Raw genomic sequence first — 27,899 nt, forward strand, 5'->3', positions numbered from 1 at the left:
CAGCACACTACCTTCTGTGACTGGAGTAATCTAGTCCTGTGGTCCCTCCTTGCCAGGTTGCCTGGATGAAGTTCTAATATAAATACCAAGGCCTTCCTGCTGGCAGCTCTTCCCAGGGGCTAGCCAGCTAAGTTCCATCTTCACGCCCACTTTCGCCGCCCCTGCAACTGGGAGCACTTGCCTGGACCTGTAGCAAGACAAGGCTGGGCAAGACTGGCACGTGTCCCCGCCTCCCTCCCCAGGGACCATCCTGCATCCCTCCCCGTGATGTCAGCGGAATCCTGAGCCGGATTGAAGGGAAAGGCCCACGATCTCCCGCTAGAGGGGGGCCCAGATGGGGTGGACCCAGGGGTGGCTGCCCGGGGGCCGGAGCACCAGCCTCGCGTCCCCGGGCGCCGCCCCCGTGTCCCGCCCGCGCCACGCTCCGCCCCGGTCGCCGCTCGTCCCGCGTGGGAGCCGACCCGGCTCAGCCTGATTTACGGCTCTGCTGAAAACCGTTCGCGCGGCTCCCGCAGCATCAGCACCGGCAGCTGCTGAGGCAGCAACAAGTCGGGTAAGTGGGCTCGGCTGGAGCCTTGCGCCCGCGCCCCCTGCTCCCTGGACACGCGGGGAGGTGGTCCCGGATGCGCAGCGTCGCGGGCAGTCTGGACCGTTGGCTTCCCTACAGCCACTTGCACGAACTCGCGTGAGCACGAATCCATGCAGTCAGCAGCGGGAGCGGGAGGGGGGGTAGGAAAGCGGGGATCCCCAGGCAGGTGCTGCCCAGCTCTGCACAGGAAATCGGAATCCCTTTTTGCTAACCTGTGCCCCAGGTTTCCGCTGGGCGGGTGAAAGCTTTTTGCTGGGGGTGGATGGTATATCTCATTTCTCCTATCCAAACATCACCTCCCTGTCACCCTGCTGCTCCTGAATCTTCCCTTCTTATCCCTACACTTCCTTGCAAGCATCTTCAGCCCTAGGCTGGGCCAGGGTTTGCATCCTACTGAAAAACCCAGCATAGCACAGGAAGGTTCCCCTTTGCTGGGGTCCAGAGACTTTAGTAACCTGGAAAATGTGCCTGTTTAGTGGAGCAGGCACCATTTCCTTCTCAGCTTCTGGAGGCAGATAAAGGTGTAACACAGACACTTCACCCTAAGATGCACCTAAGATCCGGGCTCCTTCGCTGTGGGACCCAGTGCTCATTGTTACCATTCTTGGAGGAAATAAGTCCCAGGACCTTTACAAAATTGGGCTTGTAAGAGTCATCTGTTGCTAGGGCAAAGGGGATAAAGATGCAGAGGCAAGAACTTCCTGTTCATGGAGGAGTTATGCTGCCGCCCACCTGGTTTCAACACTCTAGCAGTTGTCAAACTAAAAACAGCATCAGAGGCAAGGCGCATCCACCCAGAGCATTCTCTTAGCGTAGGATCTTGGCCACAGCCCTGTTTATATCAAACGATACCTGACACTTCAGGTTTCCAGATTTCAAAAGAGCATTATTGTTATGTTAACGTTTTATGTCATCACACCAGTAACTAAAACTATTAACGTCATGAACAGACCAAGATGACACAAGCAGACGTGTGTCCCCAAGCCTTGATAACCCGAGTTCAATTCCCAGGATACACACAATCGAAGGAGAGAACCCATTTATTTATACAAGTTATCCATAGGCCTGCACGCACGCACGCACACACACACACACACACACACACATTGTCACATACAGAATAAATAAGGAATGCTATTTATTAAAAGATAAAAAAATACTAAGAAAAAATATTTGGTTGATAAAATGTTCAGCACATGGTATGTTTAAAGCCACCATGTTTAGTTTGATCCATCTTTCTGAGACCTGAGAAGAGATTGCCAATTGACTCACAAGTCATGCAAGTCTCCCCACAGGTTGCATCCACATGTGACTTATGACCATGTAGCATTCCAAAATCAGGAGGGCAAAACACTTGAGTTCTGTCTCTGGACCACTCTCCTTTCTCTCTGGGTCTTATTATTTTAACATCTTTGCTCTAGCTTTTCATCCGCATCAGAGCGTTAGCCACCTTTGCTAAGCTAGGCTGGAGCTGGATTAGAAATGCAGGCCCTAGCATCAGTATCCCACCCCACAGCAACACCATACACCCGAAACATCAGATGATCAGAAGAGAGTAGGTGTACCTACATTTGGCAAAGGGGTTTGGGTTTTAATTTCAACATAAAGATCAACATTAAATACTATATATGCAATAGCTGCTTCAAACCAAGAAGACCGAGCTGATGTCGTCACTATGGAAATTAGCCCGGAGGTTTTTCAGGAGACTGAAAATAGAAATATCATATGACCCAGCTATACCACTCCTGGGCATATCCCCAAAGGACTCTGTATTCTACTTATAGAGATACTTCCTCATCCATATTTATTGTTGCACTGTTCACCATAGCTAAGCATTCGAGCCAGCCTAGATGCCCTCCCATCAGAATAAGCATGGGTAAGGAAATATAAAATGGAATTTTATTCAGCTGTTATGAAAAATGAAAGCGTGGTATTTGCAGGGAAAGGAACGGAACTGGACACTGTGTTAAAGGAAATAAGCGAGACTCACAAGCTGAGTATCGTCTTTCCTGTCAAACAGTGATCTTAGAATTTAATTTCTGTATAGATATGTTGTGTGCATGCGCGTGTGTGTGTGTGTGTGTGTGTGTGTGCATGTGCGAGCATTTGTTTGGGTAATACGGAGCATGAAAGAAGAAAGCAGGATAAATGGGTCTCTTAAGGAAAGGAAGGGGGGGTAATACACAACTTGAAAGTAGAGGTGTATATTGGGAAGAGAGGACTAGGGACCAACTGGAAAGGCAGACAGAGAGATGTAAGGGAGTTCTGGGGAAGAGAACCAGTAGAACAAAGTAAGCTTGAAACTACCTCAGTGAAACCCGTTACTTTGCTGACAAAAAAAAAAAAAAAAAAAAATGCCACCCGAAGGCAGCCATCATGGCCAGTCAGTGTCAGTCCAATAGCTTTTGACAGACATGTAAACTGGGGTCTTCTCTCCCTCCCAGGACTTTCAGAGTGATGCAACAGACGACTTTTGAGGAAAGCCGGTACCGTTGGCAGGACTCGCTGGAGAATGTGGCTGTGTGCCTGCCATTCCGCTGCCCAAGGTGTGGAGACCATACCAGATTCAGAAGCTTGTCATCCTTGAGGGCCCATCTGGAGTTCAGTCACAGCTACGAGGAGCGGACCCTCCTGACAAAATGCAGCCTCCTGCCGTCTCTCAAGGACACAGAGCTACTGAGGTCCTCGGAACTCCCGAAGCAGGGAAGACTGCTCCGGGGTCACGCCAAGGTGACCAAGCAGAAGCCAAGCTATGTTAACTTGTACAGCATCTCCCACGGGCACTCCAAGGACCCGAAACCCTTTGAGATGGTGGCAGAGAGGCCCGTATCCTATGTGCAGACCTACACAGCCGTGGACATCCGGGCTGACTCTCTGGATGCTGCTCGGTCCAGCCCTGGACTCCCCACCCAAGACACCAAAGCCGCTTTCGAGGCTCACGTCCGAGAAAAGTTCAATCGCATGGTAGAGGCCGTGGACAGGACCATCGAGAAGAGAATCGACAAACTCACCAAAGAGTTGGCCCAGAAAACCGCCGAACTATTGGAAGTCCGGGCAGCCTTTGTGCAGCTGACCCAGAAGAAACAAGAAGTTCAGAGGCGAGAACGCGCCTTGACCAAACAGGTGGATGTGGCCGTGGAAATGATCGCAGTGCTGAAGCAGCGCTTGACGGAATCCGAGGAGGAGCTCTTGAGGAAAGAGGAGTAAGTGCTGCTGAAACCGGATGCTAACCCCTCCTTGGGCGACCCCTCCCCTCCCCGCGTTACAAAGCAGATGTTCAGAGAGGTTTGTTGACCATCCACTGCACACATCTTGGCTGCCTTCCTCACTGGTTCACTAGTACCAGGAAGCAGGAAGCCTTGGTATTATCCACCTTCTTTGGATATGGTGGCCAAGGTGGCAGCATTAATTTATTTCATATCTAACTCCTGGTTCCCTTGGAAACTATTTGAAGGGTGGTGTCGGAGAGCATGATAACACAGCCTGTTCATAAGCCTGTCCACAGTGTGTAAATGTATGTGAATAGGAAGGCAGAATTCCATCAGTGTGTGTGATTATATAATCGAGAGCAGGGGATGATAGCCCATTCTAGTATAGAATATGCTTCAAGAATATGCTCTTTGCTTGTTTGCCTGTGATTCTGTTCTTAAATTATAGTAACTAAATCAACCAGGAAAATGGCATACTAAAGAGAGGTTCATTTGCTATTGCTAAATATTTATGCTCCCGTTAAGGAGATGCCTAGATACATTTTAGTCACACTAGACATTTTAAAAAAAAAAATTATGTAGTTAGGATGACTTTGAATTCCCTACTGTATTAGTTACTTTGTATACTGCTGCTGACAAAATGTCCCATGAAAGCAATTTAAGGAAGGAAGGGTTCGGTTTTTGGCTCAAAGTTAGAGGGCACAGTTCATCGTGGAAGGAAAGTCATGGTGGCAAAAATATGAAGAGGCAGCTGGTTACATTGTATCTATAACCAGGAAGCAGCTGGTTACATTGTATCTATAACCAGGAAGCAGAGACAATGAATGCTGGTACTCTGATTTTTCCTTTTTATTCAGTCCTGGACCCAAGCCCTATGAAATTGTGTCCCTCATAGTTAATTCATTTTACTGACTGTGATTAATTTTAATTGACAACTGGCAACAGTTTCAGATCATCTGGAAAAGAGAGTCTCAATGACGTTGGCTGATGGGCTCGTCTGTGGGGGATTGTCTTAGTTACATTAATTGATGTGGGAGAACGGTGCTCACCATGGGTGGCTCTATTCCCTAGGCAGGTCATCAGAGACGGTATTGAGTGGATGTTGGGAATGGTGGTACAGGTGTGTGTGTGTGTGTGTGTGTGTGTGTGTGTGTGTGTGAGCGCATGTGCTCGCTGAACACAAGGGACATGTGGATGTAGCCATTTTCTCTCTGCTCTTGACTATGGGTACAACAAGATGCTTCAAGTTTGCACCTCTGTGACTTTCTTGATATGATGAACTATGAGTTTGAATTGTGGTCTAAATAAGTCCTCTCTCCCTTGAGCTGCTTTAAAAAAAAAAAAATCACAGCAGAAGGAATGAAACCAGGACAGCAGCTCAGTTAAAACTTTCTGGAAATAGCCTCATAGGTACAGCATGACATGTGTTTCATGGGTAGTCTAAACCCCATTCGGTAGACAATCAAGATTAAGGCCAGCCCTACTGACTTTCTTTGTTCTTAAGGGCTCCATAGCGAATATACTATTTTTGTTGTGGTGCCTTATTCTCTGGTGCTTCCTGGTACAGAGACCCAGATGACCTACCGTGCAATACTGTGAGAAGGCCAGTGGGGATGTCGTGGGAGTAGAGAAAGGCCTAGATTAACTTCCTGATACTTTTGTTTGATTTAATAGCAGTAATATTAAATGGGATACGAGTTAATGCATTTATTTCTTCTTTTTTAGTATTTCATAATTTGCTCATAGTAAAACAAAAATGGATGTGTTTAGGGGGAGTGGCTGCATAAACCGTGGAATGATGTTAGGGAGTCTGTGTGGTCAGATGGCTGGTATTGTCAAGGATTCCATTTAACATGGTGGGCTCAGTCAGTGATTTGTCCTTTAAAAGAGTGGATTAATGGCTGGGAATATATTCCTTTGGTAGAGTGCTGGCATAGCACACGCAAAACCTTAAATTCGATTGCTAGCACCCAAACAACTAACTCCATTACGGTGCACAGCCGTAGTCCTATAATCCAGCAGTATGGATGGGAAGGTGGGGAAATCAGGGATCAAAATCATCCTCAGCCCCATTGTTAACGGAAGGCCAGCTCAGGCTTCAGGAGACTCATTCTCAATATTAATTAATAAGTAACCGTGGTTTGTCTGTGGATCCATAGTGATAGCTTTTGTTCATCTAGAGGTGCTACCTCAAGAGAGGCCTATGGGATGAAACATCCCATCACATAGAGGGATATGTGTTCTCTCCCCTTCCAAGCCCCGACCTCACCCTCAGGAGAAAGCACTGTGGGGTTTTATAAACCTCCCTCTAGACCTAGCTTGTGCTCCCACAACCATTGTAATGGAAGCATACACTCTTAACGTCCTTTTAATGGAATCCTGACACATACTGCCACACCCTTTGACCTTACAGCTGTTCATGCCTCTCTGGTGTCTTTTGTACAATAAACAAAAGTCTGCCATTCCTGTGGACTGATATACAGTATTCCTTGGTGTGGCTAGATTGTGGTTGTTTTAACCAATGCACCATTGAATGTACCGGTTTCCTAGAATTAAATCTCTTGTTCTAGATCCAGCTAACATCTTATTATATCTTTGTTCACCTTTGTGTGGATTATATTCTGACATCTGTGTATTTGTTGTCTGCAACTTATGTCAGAGACTCATTTTGCTAAGCATGCACGTGACTGCTGAGATACAGCCTTGCTGTCATGAGTGTTTTCAATATGTCATGTTGGGGATGACAGGGGGGAAAAAGGGAGTATTCAGTTTAAAATTAAAAAAAAAAAACTCACTTGGAATAAAAATATAGAGACTGCCTTAAACTTCCAAATACAAAGACATCATTTTCCTCAGCCTCCATTTGAGGCCACCTTGGCAATTTCTGTGCCTTAAAGAAACACATTCTCTGTGCATGAGTTGGAACTGAAAGGGCCTTGTTCCCGGGAAGGACACTGGGTCTCTTGGTCTGAGTGTAACAAAGACAAAGACAGTACCCTCTGTCCCTCAGTATCTGCGGAGCCTGTCCCCTACCCTGCCTCCCACTCTGTCCCTGTCCCATGCCACCTGCATGGTTACAGAGACATCTGTCCATCAGCCACATCTGTGTGCCCCAACTATGTCAGTTTGATTGAGTTTGCCTGGCTGGGTTCCTTCCTGTGTCACCATTCCCTCAGAGGCTGCACCTCCCAGAGACGTGGCATTTCTGATAAGAAAGACCCCACCCCTCAGCCTAAGAAATGTCCAAATCCTAATAAATATCCCATGGTGGGCTCTCCAAGCTCTAGGGTCAAGGCTAAAAGTTTATTTCTGAGCATATGCAGGTTGTTCCTGGCCCTTTTGAGATTCATTTAACTTTGGGTAAATTAAAAACCCAGAGAAGCAGATCTGGTCAAATCAAACACATAAACAAAGCAAATGTAAAGGGGAAAGTGCCTTTCATGGAAATGAAATTAATGGCTCCAGGGATGGTTGGACCTGGTGGTATAGCCCTAATATCATGGTGCTTAGATGGCAAAGGCCAGAGATTGCCTCAGAAAAGTCATGGTCAGTCTGGGCGCACTGGTTAGCTTTAACTATCGACTTGACACAGCCTAGAATTATCCAGGAAGGGAGTCTCACATGAGTGATAGCCTGCGGGCATGTCTGGGTGATTTTCTTGATTGTCCATTGATGTATGAAGGCCTAGCCCACTGTGGGCGCCACCATTCCTTAGGTAAATGGGGCTGAACTATGTAAGGATCACTGAGCATAAACCTGCGGGCCACCTAGCATCCTTCTCCATGCTTACATCCTTCTTCTTTTTTCTTTTTTTCTTTTTCTTTTTCTTTTTTTTCTTTTCTTTCTTTTTTCTTTTTCTTCTTTTTTCTTTTTTCCCTTTTCTCTCTTTCTTCTTCTTCTTCTTCTTCTTCTTCTTCTTCTTCTTCTTCTTCTTCTTCTTCTTCTTCTTCTTCTTCTTCTTCTTCTTCTTCTTCTTCTCCTCCTCCTCCTCCTCCTCCTCCTCCTCCTCCTCCTCCTCCTCCTCCTCCTCCTCCTCTTCCTCCTCCTCCTTCTCTTTTTCTTCCTCTTCTTCCTCCTCCTCCTCCTCCTTCTTTTTTTGGTTCCATCCTTCTTTGGCAGTGAATTGGGGTCCACGTTTAGAGGTGACACTGTGTGAGATAGTAGTCGGGCCTGTCTTCAACATTCCTTCTCAAGTTCTCCCTCGATTTCCCTCAGTGATAGACTTTGATCTAAAATCATAAATGGAATAAACCTGTTCCTTCACCCACATTGCTTCCCATCAGAGTATTTTATCAGAGTAACGGAAAGGAAATTAGAATATTAAGCTTCATATTGAGTTCCAGGCCAGCCTGGGTTCCAGCACCAGACCCAGTCTCAACAGCACAGCACACACAAAACTAAACAAATCAAACAAAGCCCTGGCATCATCTCCCGGCTGTGCTGACTCGGGTTGCAGCAGTTCCGCAGTCCTTAGTGGAGAAGGTGATCGGAGGTGGTTATAGTTCAGGCTGTCGTCTTGGGTCCCTTTGGCAGGTTATCTATGAGCTCCACTGTGCAAACCTGGAAGAAGAATTTGCTCATCGTCTTCACAAAGTCAGTGTGACTTTAAATGCTTTGAGGAAAGATACCTTTACTTATTGACAAGCTGGGAGGGCTGCTGGATAGAACTGTCTGTAATCTGGTAAATCAACCCAGGCCACCTTGCAGTAACGGATCCCTAACCAGAGCGATGGTGTTTGATAGTCACTCAGTTTCTTGGTAAGAAAGGAACACTATGTTTCTTACACACTTTCAGTCAATTAAGATTGGAGCATACTACTGGGCTATCTTTGATGTACTCAGGGTAGGGGTAGGCATATCTGGAGAGCATAAAATCCTTATTTTCCCCAAGGTATAGATACAGAAAGCATAAGGTGTATCTGTAAGCATACCCTGTGCAAACCACAGGGTCAGGGATTTGTTACATATACTGTGGTGTGTATGTGTATGTCTGTGTGTCTGTGATGTCTGTGTGTATGAGGTATGTGTATATATATATATGTGTGTGTGTGTGTGTATGTGTGTGGTGTGTGTGTATGTGTGTATATGTTTGTATGTGGTCTGTGTGGTGTGGTGTGTGTGTATATATGTGTATAGTGTGTGTACTGTGTGTGTGCATTGTGTGTGTGTGAGATGTGGTGTGGTGTGTGTGTGTGTGTGTGTGTGCGCTGTGTGCATGGTATGTTTTATGTGTGAAACAATACCGTTGTTCTTCAGACATAACTTTTAAGATATCCCTGACTAGTTTGGAACTTGTCAAATAGGCTAGGCCTGCTGGTCAGTGAGCCTCAAGGATTTCTCCCCCCTAATTACAAGCAAGCACCACCATACCCATATTTTGTAAAAAGTGAGTTTGGGGGATCAAATTCAGGTTTTTATGTTTGTAAGGTGAACACTTTAACGAGGTGTCTCCACAGACCCTAATACCCACCCGGCTCTCCTGTATATTTTTAATTCAGGACTTTGTTGGGTAGATTCACACTCAGATTTCAGGTGTGCTTGACGACACGGTGGCTTTGGCCAGTGCCCAAGTGGAGTCCACAGTTTCAGGTTAATAAGACATTAAAGAGCAGACCCTTCCACCTAGAGAGGTCATGAGAAGGGGAGGAAGAGGCAGGGTGTTTTGCTATAGTAAGCAGCAGGCACATTCACTGAAATGCAGAGAGGCCTTACGTGGTTCCTGGGGTTGGTGATTTGGGAACTGGAAGGTGCCCTGTGCCTCCCTCAGGGGGATACAGTTTTTACAGTGGGAAAAAAAATGTCTGAGAGCCAAGAAGTGCCTTGTCCAGAAACAGATCCCCTAACAAAGCTATGTAGTTTCCTTGCCGAGGTTCGCCGTGTCCTTGCAAGACTTATGATGTGAGATTTACCCAAAGCATCGGGACTTACATAATCCAAAGCATGGCCCATTTTGGAATAGTTTGCTTCTCGGCTATTTTGAGACGGCTGCTATGGTGACATCATTTATTTTTTCTGATGTGATTAAAGAGAATGTGAGCTGGCATTGGAGGTGGTGGAAACAGGGACCTGGTAGCATCGTCCCAGGGTCGTGACGCTAAGCTTCTAAAATATCCAGCTCAGAGCTTTCAACTTAGTTCTCCAGATGTCCTCCCCCAGTCAGAAGGGGGCATATGCCACTGTCAGCCTTGGATAGAGGGGAGGGGCTTCTGATTCCATCTCTGATTCTTAGTTGGTGGTTTGTAAGTTAAAGTAGGTAGATGTGCTATCGCTCTTCTCTCAGTCATTAGCTGCTCCCAGCCCCTGCAGGAGATGTATATATACTTCCAGAGAACCTGGTGAGTGTGTGGTCCCATCCCACAGTGGTGAGCAAGGCAAAGTTCCTGCTTTCTGGGAACCTGTCAGCAAGAAAACAAACAACAGGAAACAGATCCCTGTGGTGTGATGAAAGGCTCTGGGAGGGCCAGTCACATCCATTTAGCTGTGGGATGCAGTCCTTATATGAGCTGTACATATGTCTGTAACCTTAGTGCTACTGTGGTTTGCTGGCTGCCAGTCTGGTGGCAGGTCAGATCAGTGAGAGACCCTGTCTCAAGGGAATAAGGTGGAGGGTTAGGGAGCAGGACACCCAAGATCAGCCTTAAGCCCTCATGCACACACAGTCATGTGTACATCACACATGCGCGCATGTGTACGTCACACATGCGCACATGTGTATATCACACACACTGTGTACGTCTCTCTCTCTCTCTCTCTCTCTCTCTCTCTCTCTCTCTCTCTCTCACACACACACACACACACACACTCATGTCTCTGCTGATCCTCACCCAGGAAGGTGGCCAAAAGGCATCCCGTGAGAGGCAGAGACTGTGGCGGCGGAGAGGGATCTGCAGGTCTCACACTTTTAACTCATCTCTAAGATTGGTTTGCTTTTTAATTTAGGTGTGTGAGTGTTCGTGTGTATGTGTGTTTCTGCACTGTGGAGGCACAGTGCCCGTGGAGGCCAGAGGATGGAGACCGCCCTGGAACTGGGGTTACAGAAGGTTGTGAGCCACTCTGTGGATGTTGGGAACTGAACTCAGGTCTCCCGTAAGATCAGCCAGTGCTGTTTACCTCTGAGTCATCTCTCCAGCCCACAGTCCGTTTCTATAAATGATCTCTGTTGCGTACAGACATACAGACTAATGCAAAGTCAACCGGCTATTGAACACGTTTTCTTAGGGATAGCCTGGAAACACTTAGAAGTCCCGGGAATATTTTCTCCCCAGGTTTCTCCTCTTTTCTCATCCCACCTGAGTCATTTAGAATGGAGAATTAATCTGCTTAGCAGCAACAAATTGATTTGATTTTTCTGACTAATAAAATGAAAAGAAAATATTTCCATCTGTGGCGTATACATACTTCAGTGAGCGTGTGCGGTTGTGTGTTGGGGGAGTGTGGGTGACCACAGAGGTTGACGTTGGGTGTCTTCCTTTAGCATCTTCGCCATATCTTTAAAGACAGGGTTTCTCATTGAGCCTGGGGTTCATCAGTTCAGCGAGACTAGCTGGCCAGGGAGCTCAAAGGACTCATCTGTCTCTGTTCCCTAGCTCAGCCTTGGGGTGGCAGCTTTTATATGGGCTTAGGGGATCTGAGTTCGGCTTCTCATGCTTGTAGCAGGCACGTTACCCACAGAGATATCTTCCCCAATCTGTCACCCCCCCCAAAAGAAAGGAGAGGCAAAAAGGCTGCAAAAGCAGAGAGAAGCGGCCTTTTGGGCAGCTCCGTGGGAGGCAGGGAAGGGGCCTCCAGGGCTGCAGCTAGGTTCCTGGTGCTCCTGGAGTGATTCTTGCTCGTTGGTTTGCCTCGTGGCTGACATTATAGAGCATCTGAGGTGCTGTGATCAAATAGTTAAGACTATTTTTAGCTGGAGGTATTTTTGTCATTTCATATACTCCTGAATAGGTTCATACATCAGTAATGCAAAATGAAATTTGAATAACTCGATTGAGTCTCCCCTTGGCAAGGGAAGCCGGTCCGATTTTTTAAGAGTCGAAGGCAGGAGTCCATTTTAGATCTCATCCTACTCCTGAAGGAGGCGGCTGTGGTTTAGTCTTTGGCTTATGCTCCGAGACTGACCTAGAAAGGATCAAAGAAAAGCAAAGTTGTTTTTTTTTTTTTCCCCTGTTGCTTGGGATGCCCAGCTAGAGCTCTGGTTGTACATTGGTACTTCATTAAGAATCTGTTAGGTCCCCATTATCTGCTGGACTCCTGTGGCCTACACACAGTGCCACTGGTGGTTAATCTTGATGGTCAACTCGATGGGATTTAGAGTCACCATGGAAACAAATCTCCCAGCACATCTGTGAGGGATTATCTCCATTAGGGTAGTTGAGTGGAAAGATCCTTCTGCATTGTGGGCAGCAGCTTTCTATGGCCTGAGGTCCTGGGCTAAAGAAAAGGGAAAAAACTGGACTGGGTACCAGCCTGCAGCCCTCTGTGCTTCCGAACTGTGGATGCCCTGGCCCAATCGCTTCAAGCTCCAGACTCGGTGAGTTCCCTACCGAGGGGCGGCATCTTCTGGGACTGTGAACCGAAATAATTGTTCCCTTTGTTAAAGATGCTTTCGTAGCATCTTTTGCCACAGCAAAGCCCAGTAACTAATATGCTCCCCGGACTCAGTGAGTTTAATGATGAAATGGGTAAGTTACACAACTGGTCTCCCACGGTGTGTGCCCTGACAGGGTTTTAAGGGGTTCTGTGGGAGTATACAACCCCGTGTTTCTGCACTTGCGGGTGTGGGAATGGTTTCTGCAGGGAGACCCTGAGGTTACAGATAGCATTAAGACAGGACTAGGAGGAGGTTCTGGCTGAGAGAATAGCTTGTCACTGGTATGAATCTGGCTGGGTGCTTGAATGCAGGAAGTCAGAAAGATAAGAAATGGTCTTTGATAGCAAGCTGGAATAGGTGATAGGAACCATATAGTGTCTCTCTTTAATAATGATCAATGGATGCATGCAAACTGTGAATATCACACATGACATATTAATGTTCACTTCTGTCGGTTTGTTCACCCACGCTGTGTGTGTGTGTGTGTGTGTGTGTGCGCGCGCGAGCAAGTGTGTATGTGGTGTATGTGCACGTGCATGTGTGTGTAGTGTGTCTGTGTGTGCATTTATGTGCATGTGTGTGGGCATGAGTATGTGTGGTGTCTGTGTGATGTCTGTGTGTATGCACATGTGTGTGTGCATGTGTGTATGAGATGTCTGTGTTGTAATTCAGAAGTCAGCCTTGGATGTAGCTCCTTAGGTACCATCCAGCTTGGTGTTGGAGAAAGTCTTTCACTGGTCTTGGGCTCACAAATAGGCTAGGATGGCATGCCAATGGTCCCTACAGATCCGTTTGTCTGTCTGTCTCTCTCCACCCACGCAGTGCTGGGACTATCACCTGTAGGCCACCACACCAAGATGTGTTTATCCCCTGAGGCATCTCCTCCCCGCACCTATCCCTGTCTAAACATGCTTCTTGGCATGCTGATCACATGACCATGCATTTTGATCTTTTCCAAGGTTAGCTGCCTTTAACTCATCTAGGAAGAGATGATCCAGGGGTCGGTGAGAGGGCTCAGCAAGTTAAGGGTGTTTGTTACCATTCCCAAAGACCTGAGTTTGAACCCCAAAATCTACATGGTAGGAAGAGAGAATTCAGTCCTGTGAGTTGTCTTTTGACCTCCACATGCGCAGTGTGGCATGTACATGGATGCTTGTGGGTGTCTTAGCCAGGGTTTCTATTCCTGCACAAACATCATGACCAAGAAGCAAGTTGGGGAGGAAAGGGTTTATTGAGCTTACACTTCCACATTGCTGTTCATCACTAAAGGAAGTCAGGACCGGAACTCAAGCAGGTCAGGAAGCAGGAGCTGATGCAGAGGCCATGGAGGGATGTTACTTACTGGCTTGCTTCCCCTGGCTTGCTCAGCCTTCTCTCTTATAGAACCCAGGTCTATAAGGCACCACCCACAAGGGGCCCTCCCAGCTTGATCACTAATTGAGAAAATGCCTCACAGCTGGATCTCATGAAGGTATTTCCCCAGCTGAGACTCCTTTCTTTGTGATAACTCCAGCCTGGGTCAAGTTGACACACAAAACCAGCCAATACAATGAGAATTCACATGTACACACACACACACACACACACACACATACATACACAGCACCAGGCACACAGTAAACAAATAAATACAATGATAAATAAAAGTAATGTTATTCAGCTTTCAGAGTGTATGGCCGTCCTATAAATGAGTAAACAGATGAGTAAGGAAATATTTTCTTCCCACTGGAGCTTTGGCTGCATAGAAAGGGCTTTCGCCTCTGTGCCTCCCTTGGCTGTGTTGCTTTCAAAATGCCTTTGAGTCCTGGGGATGAGTCAGTGTCTCAGCTGCGGTTCGCTCTGCATAATGCTGAAGCGTCAATGTCAACTTCTCTCCCCATAACTGGCATTTCTCCCCTTTCAGAGTCAAATGTTCCCATTCATAGGCATATTTTCCATCACATCTTGGATTTAATACTATTTTACGCTTCTTCTTAAAGAGTAAGTGATACAGGGCTGGAGAGATGGCTCAGTGGGTAAGAGCACCCACTGCTCTTCCGCAGGTCATGAGTTCAAATCCCAGCACCCATGTAATGGCTCACAGCCATCTGTAAAGAGATGCGATGCTCTCTTCTGGTGTGTCTGAAGATAGCTACAGTGTACTTACATATAATAAATAAATAAATCTTTAGAAAACAAAAAAAACAAAGAGTAAGTGATAAAGATGGAACAGGAAGTAACTTAGGAGTAGTTACAGAGATTTAATCCCCCTGCACCCTAACTGAATTTCTACTAAGACTGGCCCTTATCTTTGCATCTGGCCTCTGAGAGCTTCAAGCAGTGTTCTGACTCAGCAGGACAAAAATCTAAATTATAGCCACGAACCAGTTTCACTGTCCTGTGAGATTGCGTCACGTCCTTCTCTTTAGTCATAAGCCTTGACGTTGGATATTTCAGGATCTACTGCTTATGTCTGCCTTAGCCACCACACAAAAAAACCGCTCTGTTAGCACAAAGCACAGATTTTATGAAAACCAATCTCCCTTGAAACAATTTAGTGAGAAGAGGAACATTGCTTTTAAAGGTCTCACACGTGCAGTTTACTTGGAAATTTTTTATTCATTATTGTTGCCTGTGTGGGTGGGCGTGGACAGAGGAGTGGAGGTCAAAGGACAACTTTTGGGAGCTGGTAGCCTCCTATTTTTTGTTGCTTGTGGAGACCAAACTCAAGGTGGAGGCTCATTCTGTAAGCTCTCTTACCCACTGAGTCTGTTCACCCCTAGGAATACTCCTGACCGCCAGCTTCCCAGAGCCAGGCTAAGCTTTAGTGGCTCTACATTCAGGGTGGTACAAATTTATTGTTTCGGGGGAAATTAGATGAAAGAAATATGGGGTCACACAGAGACCCAATGAGACGGCTGGGGAGGGGCGGGGTGTTTGAATCTCCTTTGCAGACAACAGCAGATGATACCAGGCCAAACCTTAACAACAACACGTAGTTTCTAAAAGAGTAGATGTGTGAGATTTGAAGCCAGATCAGGAACATGTTGTTCTCTTATATGGAGATCCATTGTTCTGTTGGGTACCTTGAACAAACGTCTTATGGCTTAGAGCACAATAACTAGAGAGGTTATAAATACGATGTGGTTAGCTTCCTGCATCTCATTGTTTCAGTTTTGAGGCAGAGTCTCATGTAGTCCAGGCTGGCCCCGAACTCTCTAGGTAGTCAAGGATGACCTTGAACTTTGAATCCTCCACCTCCCAAGTGTTGAGCTTAACAGGCACGCGCCACTGTGCTCAGCTTTATATGGTTCTGGGGAATCTTCTCGCATGCTCGGATAGCAATCTACCAAGTGAGCTGCGGCCTCAGCTCTAACCTTCAGACTTCCCTACCCAGAAACACCCTACCATTCCTTAGGGAGATAAGGATGTGGCTCTCAGTGGTCTCTTGTGTCATTTTCCATATGTCCGGGATGGTGACCTAGGAGCCTCCCAGCTCCTTGTCTCTGCACACATGCTCGCAGAGCCTCAGATGCATCTGCATGTCTCTGGTGCGCCTGGTTTACGATTCCCAGGCGTCTCCGCGGCTTCTTCCTCAGGACTTCCTCCAGGCGTCTCCATCTAAAAGGCTGATCCTGACTTTGCTGTCTGAAATCTCCCCACCCCACCGCCGGCCGTCACTTTGTCACCTAGTACCTAGTTTCAGTGTTGTCAACTCCTGACAGAACATTCTGCCGTGACAGTCTCCCTCCGTCCGCATGCAGTCTCATCCCTCTCGCTATGGCCATGGCCGTCAGGATGCTGAGGGGCTGGCTGGCTGGTTGGGGACTCACCATGCACTCAGTAAGTGACTCCCTGTTTCAGTCACTGTGTGTCTTGTCCTTGCAGAGAGGTCGTCACATTCAACCATTTCCTGGAAGCGGCAGCCGAAAAGGAGGTCCAGGGGAAAGCGAGGCTCCAGGACTTTATCGAGGACCTGCTGGAACGGGTCGAGTTGGCGGAGAAGCAGTTGGAGTACTATCAAAGTCAGCAGGCCTCCGGGTTCAGCCGTGACACTAGCGAGCACATGGTGAGTCCCCAGCCTGCCAGCCTCTAGCCCCGAGGCTCCCTGAATACAGTCAGAATGGACTCAGACGGAGCTGGGAGCTGGGAGCTGGGACAGAAGACAAGGGAGCCGTGTCTAGAGGCCTCTTAGGTGTCATTTGATGTCCCTAGCCAGACCACGCCTCTCTCTTACCATGGTTCCCAGGGTTACAGGGAGGAGGCTGAGTCTGAGGTACACACTTAACCTGCTCTTTTTTGACCTCCATTCCAAGCAGAATTGGTAGACATAATTCTTTTTATACTTGTAAAATAACAAAAGTCAGAAATACCTGAGTCGCTGCCTTAGTTTTCATGTAGGCCAGAAGGCACCCAGGTTTGAAGGTCTTCAAGATGATTATCATTTCCAGAAAGCAAGATCCAACCATGTACATACACTACAGCCTACCTTACAGTGGAGGGAAGCGCTCTTCTACAGCGCTATTCAAGAAGAACCCATGGCAGGTTTTGGTGAACTATTTCACACAGGGGCTTCGGGGACGCAAGCCTGCTGCCAGCCTAGATGAAGCCCCCCAGCTGTGTTTTTCTCCCTATATTCTTTGTTTACATTCCAAAAGCTTTCCCCTTCCCCAGTTCCCAGCTCCCCATATGTCCCATAAGTCCTCTTCTCTCCATCCATTCTCCTATCTTTCCCCCTCCCTTTTCTCTGTCCTGGTACTCCCCTACAATGCTGGATCAAGCCTTTCCAGGATTAGGGCCCTCTTCTTCCTTCTTCATGGGAATCATTTGATATCCAGCTGTGTTTTATGATCCAGGGTCCTGTTAAGTGTCTTGCTTCATCAGGACTCCCTGACTTCTGAAGGGTAGTAAGATGTCTAATCAGTCTTTAGGCAGGGTGAGTGGATGGTCAGATCTTCCTGCAACACAGTTCAATCTTAGAGGAATGGAGTGATAAATATAAAACAAAACAAATAAATAAATAAAACCAGATTTCACCTCTGCTCTCTGGCTTAATAGTAGATTAACTAAGGAGATGAGTCTGTTTGTGAGGTTTCAGCACTATACTCCAGACCTGCTGGTTTGCCCTGTCTCTTCTTTTCTGGGAGGTGCCTGTATCCTCTGTGTCATCCTCCTGAGGCAGAACCATCACCCTCAACTGTCTTAGTTAGGGTTTTACTGCTATGAACAGATACCATGACCAAAGCAACTCTTTTTATTTTTGGTTTTGGTTTTTTGAGACAGGGTTTCTCTGTGTAGCCCTGGCTGTCCTGGAACTTACTCTGTAGACCAGGATGACCTTGAACTCAGAAATCTGCCTGCCTCTGCCTCCCAAGTGCTAGGATTAAAGGCGTGCACCACCACTGCCCCAGCAACTTTTACAAAAGAACATTTAATTGAGACTGGCTTACAGGTTCTGAGGTTCAGTCCATTATCATCAAGGTGGGAACATGGCAGCATCCAGGCAGGCATGGTGCAGGAGGAGCTGAGAGTTTTGTATCTTCACCTGAAGGCTGCTGGCTTCCAGGCAGCTAGGGTGAGGGTCTTAAGCACACGCCCACAGTGACACGCTTACTGGTTTCCTGGCAGCTGGGTGTGGGTTATAGCCCACACCCAGGGACACACCTACTCCAACAGGGCCACACCTCCTAATAGTGTTACTCCCTGGCCCAAACCTATTCAAACCATCACACCAAACTGACACCTCTGTTTCCTTCTCAGAAGATCCCAATAATGTCCTCTCTTGGCTAGCAGTGGCTGTGGGAACACTCTGAGCCCTCTCTGGCCCCTTTCTTGCCCCATCCCATCCCACAGGGAAGGGTTGTAGCCTGAGGTCACAGAGCACAGATGTGAGGTGAAAAGGATTGCCTCTAGAACCCTCTTAAGCCACTTCTTGCTGAACTGAGCCTTTCCGGATCTGCTAGTCTTCCGGTAAGTGAAGTGAGTGTGCCCAGTGCTCTCGAACATCCTTTTAGCCTCCCGAGTTGCCAGCTTGCCTGTGACTGGGCTCTCAGAGTCCCGAGGCTGCAAGGCAGTATTCACCTTGTCAGTGTGGAGGTGGGTAAGTCACCCCAAACACAGCCACGCATGAAACCCTGCACTCTGCCGACGGCGTCTTGAAATAGGAAACAGTAGAAGGTGGCGAGGTAACAAGGAAACCTGAAGTGTTCTCTCTTTATATTTCTGTTCTCACGTCCTCCGCTCACCTTGCTTCTCCCGGCTTGAACGTTGATCTTTGAAGAGTCGCAATGACTATCTCACATGTATTTAATCTCGTAATCAAACGTTGAGTAGCATCCCACCGCTTCTGGTCAGATAGACATATGTGGAACCGTGTGTGCACACACACTGTATGTTAGTGCTTCTTCTTAGCTCTGCCCAACAGTTACCTAGCAACAGCCAGGAACAAGCCTGGTTTGCTATAAAAGGACTCTTTTTATAGCTCTCCTGCTCTCTCTCTCCTTCTCTGTCCTTCTCTTTCTCTGCCTTTAGTATCTTTTCAATCCTTCTTCTCATGCCCCCAAATAAATTTCATTTTATACTAGACCTGTCACATGACTTATACCTCAGGGAGGGCACCTCAGCACGGGCTCACTGAGGCACCCCCCTCCCACCACATTATATCGAGCTTTATAAAACATATCAATGTATGTATACTCACACAAATAAATACACATGTAAACATGTTCATATTCACATGATACATACGCAATCACACATATATACTGCACAATATATATATATGTGTGTATATGTATGTATATATGTATATGTTTGTGTACTAGGTACACAAACGAATTCCCTCACTCACGGTAGGAAATTAAATATTTATGTTTGTCTCTTTTCTGGCCCAGTCACATGATCTGCCTTCAGCCAGCTGGCTCAACCAAAGGAAATCCTGGCTAATCTGAACGATGGTGCTCAATGCATTGAGATTGTAACGAGTAATTCAGATATGAGAGCTGAGTATTTGGCATGATCAGACCTAACTGATGTAGATTGGAGCTCTGGCCTTGGACGGACCCAGAGTGCAGAGTCATTTCAGAAGGGATGAGGCATGTGTATTGGTAGTTTACCCTCTTGCTTTGTATCTCCCCCAACTCTTCCTTGGGTCAAGTTGGGCAGTCTGAAGACTCTACAGTGGAAGTGTGGGTGCCCTCTCTCCCTTCCTCCTTCCTTTCCCTCCCTCTCCCCTCTCTCTTGCTCCCCCTTTCCCTCTCTCCCACCCTTCCTCTCACCCTCATCATAGTCATATGAACCCGTCTATAAAATAAGGAGCCGTGTCTTTGATATAATCGGAGAGCTATGTCCGCTCTCTCGCATTCTCTGCCCATGTGGGGACAGAATAGCTTGGCTGTTTTTCAGCAAGAAGAACATTGGATCAGCTATTTGGCCCAGCAGAGTGTGCTGCAGAGCGTCCTGGGTTACCTGGTAACTCAGAACGGTTACCTAGTACCACACAGGACAAGCAGACATGCTGTGCTGCCGGGGGCTCTCCCATGTGCCTCATCATTTCCTGCCTGCACCTCCATGTCCTGCCTCTAGAGTGATCCGCCCCTCTCTCCCTCTAGTCCACACTGCAGGCTGCACACTGACGGTCCACTGCTCTCTCACTGACACACACTCCTCTGCCCTTTCCTGTGGAACGGACACTTCAGAGGGAAGGGCAGTTCTTATATCGCTGAGCGCGCTGCCTTTTCCGGAAGGTGACTGTTGGCATGGCGTCCTTCTGGGCACGCTTTGCCCCCCTTCACCTTTTGTGCGGTCTCTGGGGCAGCGCTTGGCATTCTGCATCTTTCCCTGAATCCTCTTGAGCATTCGTGTTCTTTTTATCCACCTGGCTGACTTCTAAAAATACAGGATGCTTACTCAGATATTTTATCTTTGTGCTCCGGAAAAAAATGCTGTCAAACTAAACACAAAGTGACCTAATATCCCATCTGCCAAAAGGAAAAAAAAAGGCATGCTCAGGACCACTCAGAGGCTTGAGAAACAGCCTGGATAATCTTGTTTTAAGTAATGCATTCGTTGCCTCCTGGCTGCTAATTGAGGACTAGCAGTAATTCACTTAACAATAATAATTTATTGAGGGCACAGTGCTTATGAGGTTCCAATGCCATGAGCAAGACAAAAAAAAAATGTCCTCGTGTGTGGAAGAACAGCAAGCAAATCAGTAATGGCGTTCTTGCGTGGTAACTACTGCAAAGATGGAGGAAGACGAAACATGTTGGAGGTATTCAGGGAGGGGAGCTGCTTTAGAGCAATGGACCTAAAGATCCTTAGACTTGTGCTTTGCCCTGGATAACAGCTCTGCGGAAGGTTGGAAGCAGGACATTCTAGGCAAGGACAGTGTGGCACGGATGAAGGAACAAGCTTGGCGTGGTTGCGTGGTAGGAAGTGATGTCAGAGAGTTGCAGATTGCAAGAAGAGGTTAGGTCTATTCCCAGTGTGCAGGGAAGCCAGGGGAAGATACGAGGGCAGAAGGGCATCAGCAGGAGAGATGGTCGGAGGCTATTATGATAGGAGCTGAGAGGAAGAGTCTGGGAGGGGGCAGCAGAGGAGGAGAGGGAATTGCAGAGGATGCACCTTGGAGTAGAGCTGAAGAGGCCACTGGGTGCTGCTGGAGGGCCACTGAGGTGAGAAGAGAGGGCAAGGGGGTCAGGAACGACCTGGAGGTCTTGGTCTGAACAGGAGGGTGCACAGGGCCATTACTTATACAAAACTTAAGACGAGGTGGGTGGCCAGTTGTGCCAAACCTGTGGCAGTCCAAAGCAGCAAGCCTGTAATGTAGAAGCCTTTATGGGTTTAGCCCAGTCACCATGGGTCCAGCCACATGCACATCAAAAGTATTTGGAGAAAATAACTGAATAGGTAATAAATAATAAATATTATTATAGTTGTCATCATCATCACCGTCACTGTCACCGTCACCATCATCACCATCTCTGGATGGCCTGGAATGTACTATGTAAGCCAGTCCAGCTAGGAGCCCATAGAAGCCAGTCTATCTCCAACCACTTGGTGTGATCAAAGGAGTGCACTCCTACTCCAACCTTTGTATTATTTTTTGTGTATATGACTATGAGTGTACATGGATATTATGTGCACCATATGTGTGCAATGGACCACCTGGAACTGGATGTAGAGATGGCTGTTAGCCACCATGTGGTACCAGAAACCACCAGGGTCTTCTGGAAGAGCAGCAAGTGCCCCTTTTAAAGAAGTATAATGTGATTACATAATCTCCCATTTTCATTTTCTCTCTCCAGCTCCTTCCATGGCTTGCTCTCTCCAAACCATGGCCATTTTCCTTTAATTATATATATATATATATATATATATAATTTATATATATATATTATATTTATATTTATATATTTTATAAATATATATAAATATATTTTATATATTTTATATAAAATATATAAATATATTTTATTTATATATTTATATTTATTATATTTATATATTTATATATATTATATTATATTATATTATATAAATATATTTAATTATATATATTATATATATATAATGTGTAGATATAACATATGTATATATATGTGTAGATATAACATATGTATATATATGTGTGTGATATATGATATACAACATATGATATGTGATATACATCACATATATGTGATATATGATATACAACATATGTGATATATATAACATATATATGTAAGTTTATATTCTTAAATACAGAGGTACCACTTGCTCAGTCTATGTAATGGCTCCTGTATGTGATGAATTCAGGACTGATTACTTGGTATTGGAGAGTGTGGTGGTTGGAATATGCTTGACCCATGGAGTGGCACTATTAGTAGGTGTGGCCTTGTTGGAATAGGTGTGGCCTTGTTGGAGTTGGTGTGGCCTTGATGGAGTAGGTGTGGCCTTGATGGAGTAGGTGTGTCACTGTGGGCATGGTCTTTAAGACCCTCATCCTAGCTGCCTGGAAGCCAGTCTTCTGCTAACAGCCTTCAGATGAAGATGTAGAACTCTCAGTTCCTCCTGAACCATGTTCCCACCTTGGTGATACTGGACTGAAACTCTGAGCCTGTAAGCCAACCCCAGTTAAATGTTGTCCTTATAAGAGTTGCCTTGTCATGGTGTCTGTTCACAGTAATAAAAGCCTGATTAGGACAGACAGATAGTTGACATACTCTTCCTTCCCTCAGCATTACCCAGTTGCCCATAGTTCTTTGTCTAGGATTGAGGCTATGTGGTTTTCCCCCTTCTGTGTCATAGTGGTTCAGATCATGTTTAGGCAGCCATGTTGATGAGACCTCATGGGTGTAGCCTTTTTGACATTTCTAAGAGACACAGTCTCACAACCAACTGCCTTTTCCTCAAGTTCTTACAATCTTTCTACCCTTCTTCTGCAATGATTCCTGGGGTCTCTTCTCTCCAGCCTCATGATGATGATGATGATGATGATGATGATGATGATGATGATTTTTTGGTTTTTCAACACAGGGTTTCTCTGTATAGCCTGGAACTCACTCTGCAGACCAGGCTGGCCTTGAACTCAGAAATCCATCTGCCTTTGCCTTCCAAGTGCTGGCATGCACCACCAATGCCCAGCTGCTGCTGCTGATTTTTAAGACAATGTTTCTTAGTGTAGCTCTGCCTGTTCTGGAACTCTCTCAACCAGGTTGACCTCAAACTCACAGCCTGCCTCTGCCTCCTGAGTGCTGGGATTAAAGGCCTGCACCACCACTGCTTGACCAACTCATTAAACATTGTAATTAAGCATTAAACAATGTTTTAATAGCTACTTAAGCATCTTTTGCACCTTATTAGGTATTATAAGCAATTTAATGATGATTTAGACTTGCAGGTGTGCCCAGCCTATGGTTAGATTGTAGCCGAGTATCACTGAATGTAGGCTCTCTGTGAATTACAAACTTACTTAAAAACATTTTGGGGTTTTGTGTGTGGGTGATTTGTATAACCTTGAGTTTGCTAATGTGAACTTTGCAGATGACATTGTCCTGTGGTGGGGTCAAAAGTTTCAATGCATCTTGTGGTATACGGGTGGGGGGGGCGTGGGCGGAGGTGGGCAGGATGTGCAGGTGATGCTCAAATACTACAGCACCGTATATAAGGGAGTTGTGTGCATGGCTGTTGATGTCTTGAGGTGACGCGGGACCCAATCCTCCACTGATACTAAGCATGTCTTAATCCCCCTGGTCTAAACTCCAAGGAGTCCACTCCCCGACACTTTCTTCACACTTTCTGAACCTGCTTAAAGATGTGACGTGATGTCATCCCACTCAGTGCAGCACGAGGGGGGTGGGGTGAGAGGCTACGACTGGCAGAGTACCCCGGGCTTCCCCTATAAGTGGAGTGATGGCATCTGGATCATAATACGATAATCATCGATTTATGTTCCCAATGAAGGCACTCTGAGCCCCCGCCACAAAGTAGCGGCAGATATTTTATTGCACAGTACTTGGAACGGACATCATCTCGATGGTAGGGAGCCTTGGGGAGGCTTGTGGGCTTGGTCTTCATATGGTCTCATTTTAGAAATGATATATTTAGGAAATAACATTTGATGTTCATTTCCTCTTAGTTGGTACCCTGTGACTAGCTACAGCTGTACTAAATCAACTGCAAATACAGCCAGATCCTGAGAAATAATGATACATTGTGCCGGGTTTTAAAAACATGTCCCCCCCCCACCAACAACCCTGACTTATTGGGAAGCTTTTTGATTTTTTTTTCAAGTTTTGAGATATTCCGATACAAGCTTCTTGGAAAACTGAGAACAGGTGTCCGGAGATGCTTACCGAGCAAAGCAATCTGGGACACTCTTGTTCTCTGGTGCAGAGATGGCTCCCTGATGACTTACAGACCTCCTTAATGAGAATGGAGTGTCTTTAAACAAGATGGAGTTTGAAAACCATGTCCAGGAGCTGGAGAGATTAATCAGAGGGTAAAGTGCTCGCCGTGCAGGCTTGACGACTGTACTGGCTGGTTCTGTGTGTCAACTCGACACAGGCTGGTGTTATCACAGAGAAAGGAGCTTCAGTTGGGGAAGTGCCTCCATGAGATCCAGCTGTGGGGCATTTTCTCAATTAGTGATCAAGGGGGAGGGCCCCTTGTGGGTGGTGCCATCCCTGGACTGGTTGTCTTGGGTTCTATAAGAGAGCAGGCTGAGCAAGCCAGGGGAAGCAAGCCAGTAAGGAACATCCCTCCATGGCCTCTGCATCAGCTCCTGCTTCCAACCCTGCTTGAGTTCCAGTCCTGACTTTCTTTTGTGATGAACAGCAATGCAGAAGTGTAAGCTGAATAAACCCCTTCCTCCCCAACTTGCTTCTTGGTCATGATGTTTGTGCAGGAATAGAAACCCTGACTAAGACAACGACTTAAGTTCAGATCAACAGGACCAACACAGAAAGTGAGGCAAGGCTGTGGGTACCTCTCCACACCAGCACTGCAGGAAACAGGCAGATGACGTCCGGGACTTACTGGCCACTAGCCTAACAGTTAGCTCCACATTCAGGGCGAGACTGTGTCTTGAGACAACAGCTTGGAGATTAATAGAGGAATATGCTCAGTGTCTTTCTCTAGCTGCTTCGTGTGCTCGCTAGGGTGAGTGCACTGCCTTACTGAATACTGAATCCATTCAGCCCTTCCCCTCCCTCACCCTCCATCCCACACATATGCACACACGAGTCACATCTAGCCAATCTCTCGTAAACTAATGCTTTCTCCTGTTTATTTCCCATCAGCTCACAGACATCTCATCGAACAGGAAGCCCAGATGCCTGTATGTATGTCCTTCTTATACACGACTCATCAGATAATGTTCACATTGTATGTCTTCTTACTGCATTTGATGAGATACCTATAGGTGGATTTTTAAGCCTATTGGGTTTGATAAGACGTCAATGCATGGGTTTTTTTTTAAAGGCTTATGTGAACATTTGCTTTTGTGCTGGCATCACTTATAAATAGCACATGATCAGTGAGCTGTACTATAGCAATCCTGGAGTGATGGTCCTAGGGTATTATCTACTGGAACTTTATCTTACACATATGATATATGTGTGTGTTATATATGTATATATATATGTTTATATCTCACACATATATGATATATTGTATATGTTTGTATATTACACATATATTATACATATGATATATAGCATGCTAATATATGTATATGTGTTTTATATATCAATGTTTATATCTCACACATATGAAATATTGCATATGTTTATATATTACACATATATTATAGGTACAATGTATAGTATTGTTATTTCTCTATATGCACTATTTATATGTCACATATTTTTTTTTAAGTATATACACACCATCTTTCGCTGGGTCACCTGAAGAGTTAAGAGCTGGGTTCATCCTGTATCCATGCACATCATCCTGTTAGCATTGACTTTTTTCTGTGCCTGTTTCATCACTGGTCGTAGCGCTAGTAATATCTCTCTTAGATTTAGCATTACACAGTCACAGAAACTGCCGTGAATTTAAATTCTAGTGTCCAGGACTTATCTGTGTGAGAGCATTGTCGCCATGGTAGACAGGATTAGTTAGTTGTTTTTCTTTTAACAAGTCTCTCTGTCTCTCTGTCTCTCTGTTTCTCTCTCTCTCTCTCTGTCTGTCTCTCTCTGTTCCTCTTTCCGACCCCTGTAGAAGCCGAGGGCACCAGCACTCTGTTTGCCACCATCCTGAGCTGAGGGCCCATTTCCATCTGAAGGGGAGAAGCCACCTGAAGAGAGCCAAGGATGAGCGAACTGGCATGCAGCCCACCAAGACCATTCACGAACAGGCTGAGTCTCCCAGAGAATTCTTCAGACCAGCCAAGAAAGGGGAGCACCTGGGCCTGAGCCGGAAAGGGAACTTCAGGCCCAAAACGGCTAAAAAGAAGCCGCCAGCAATCGTGAATATCATCTAAAGCTTGGGTGGCTCAGAAGCATCGCCACAGGGCTTATGCGCAGTGGTGTTCCAGGGGCCAACCGTGTTGCCCTTTTGGACGTGTGGCCATAGGAAGACGTAGCAGAAATGCAGAGGACACAACACACAGGGTCACTCTGATTAACCAGAATTTAACGCAGCGGGTTTTAGTAAGCCAAGACCTCCTTTAGGTGCGAGCAAGAGAAATGACAAAAATTAAAAAATAATGAAGTAAAACTTGAAGCGCTTGCATTGTATAGTTCTGGTAAACACAAACCTGTAACTTAAGTACCTGGCCAGTCTCCCACAGACCTGGCACCAGGGGTTCCTGTCCCCAGTGCCCATTAGTTCATGGGCCGCATAAGATGCCAGACTCTGGTGTCCACTGCTCTCTGAATTCCTCTGAGGCAAGGAATGTGACTGTGACGTTCTTCGACTTTAAAGAAAAATATTATTTTTGCTGTTCTGAGACAGGGCCTCGCTATGCTGTGTAGTAGCCCTGGCTGGCCTGGAGCTTCATATATATATATACCAGGCTAGCTTTGAACTTGTAGCAATCCTCCTGCCTCTGCCTCCTGAGTGCTGGAAGTACAGGTGTGTGCCGCCACACCCAGCTGGGAGTGTAAAGTTCTCATCGAGAGCAGTGAAATAAAAGGCTTTTGTTGCTTGTTTGTGTGTAGAGCCCCTTTGGTACATTTGAAAGACTCTATGGTAAAAGTTTGTTTCCGTTACCGTCGAGTATTCTGGTTAATCAAGACTTTCATCTCCATGTGGGTAACAGGATGTGTTCCGTTAGACCTCGGTTCTCTTTGCCAGGTGGCTTTTGGGGTTGTTTGATTCACATCTGGGTCCTTCGGAGAGCATATTTATTCAGGTCTGGGTGCACCCCTCCTGCTTTCTTTGGCTAAGCACGCTGCACCCTCAAGAGCTGTCTGCCTGCCTCTGTAGAGATAGCTGCTAGACCCCTGGCGTCAGCAGCGTCTTTGATGCGGTGCCCAAGTGCTTGATGTGCTAGAGGAGGGCACATTCAGTGTACCCTGGCCGTCCTGGCCATGCTGTGGGGATGCCCAACGTCCTACTACCGCTTGCTTCTCTGGAAGTACCACCAGGTTGTTACAGGTCACCCGTGAGCATGCTCCCTGCTAACTTCCGTTTCTACCCGGAAGCTCTCTTTGCCTCCTGTTGCTTCTATGGCCGGTGTACACTTTTCCTCCCTGTCAGTCACACACCTGGGGTGTTCATTGTGCAGTGCATTCTGTTGTAATTTCAGATGAAGAAGAATGCATGTGAAATATGACCTGACACAGCCCTCCCCAAATGGCACTGTTCCCATTAAAAAAAAAAAAAAAAAAAAAAAAGGAAAGAAAGAAAAAAAAACTTTTAAGAATCACCTGGTTTAAATATTTCTCCCAGAAGGAATTTTTATATTTTTCCTTAAATTGAGCACCAGGTCTCTAGAGTGTATTTGTGCTGACATCTTTCCTAAAACAGGAATAATGTTGTCCATAAGTATATACATTATATATATATTATATACACTATATATATATATATGTCAAGCATATGA

At 46.2% G+C, this 27,899-nt stretch overlaps 1 protein-coding gene across 1 annotated transcript; it reads left to right on the forward strand.

The window, feature by feature from the left end:
* The first annotated feature begins 461 nt into the window (after nucleotides 1–461).
* Nucleotides 462–27,633, forward strand: Znf365 (zinc finger protein 365). Its single transcript, XM_052164312.1, has 5 exons — nucleotides 462–553; nucleotides 3,034–3,792; nucleotides 16,253–16,433; nucleotides 25,150–25,187; nucleotides 26,072–27,633. The coding sequence occupies exons 2-5, from the start codon at nucleotides 3,047–3,049 to the stop codon at nucleotides 26,331–26,333; spliced, it is 1,227 nt and encodes a 408-aa protein (XP_052020272.1). The 5' UTR covers nucleotides 462–553; nucleotides 3,034–3,046; the 3' UTR covers nucleotides 26,334–27,633.
* The last annotated feature ends 266 nt before the right edge of the window (nucleotides 27,634–27,899 follow it).

Source organism: Apodemus sylvaticus, chromosome 19, assembly GCF_947179515.1.
Source record: "Apodemus sylvaticus chromosome 19, mApoSyl1.1, whole genome shotgun sequence".
Lineage (NCBI taxonomy): Eukaryota > Metazoa > Chordata > Mammalia > Rodentia > Muridae > Apodemus > Apodemus sylvaticus.

Excerpts from the sequence above, each read along its gene's own strand:
- Znf365 (XM_052164312.1), top strand. The coding sequence starts at position 3,047 with ATGCAACAGACGACTTTTGAGGAAAGCCGGTACCGTTGGCAGGACTCG. Across the intron at positions 3,793-16,252 it reads GAGCTCTTGAGGAAAGAGGA|AGAGGTCGTCACATTCAACC; the intron begins GTAAGTGCTGCT and ends TTGTCCTTGCAG. Across the intron at positions 16,434-25,149 it reads GTGACACTAGCGAGCACATG|CTCACAGACATCTCATCGAA; the intron begins GTGAGTCCCCAG and ends ATTTCCCATCAG.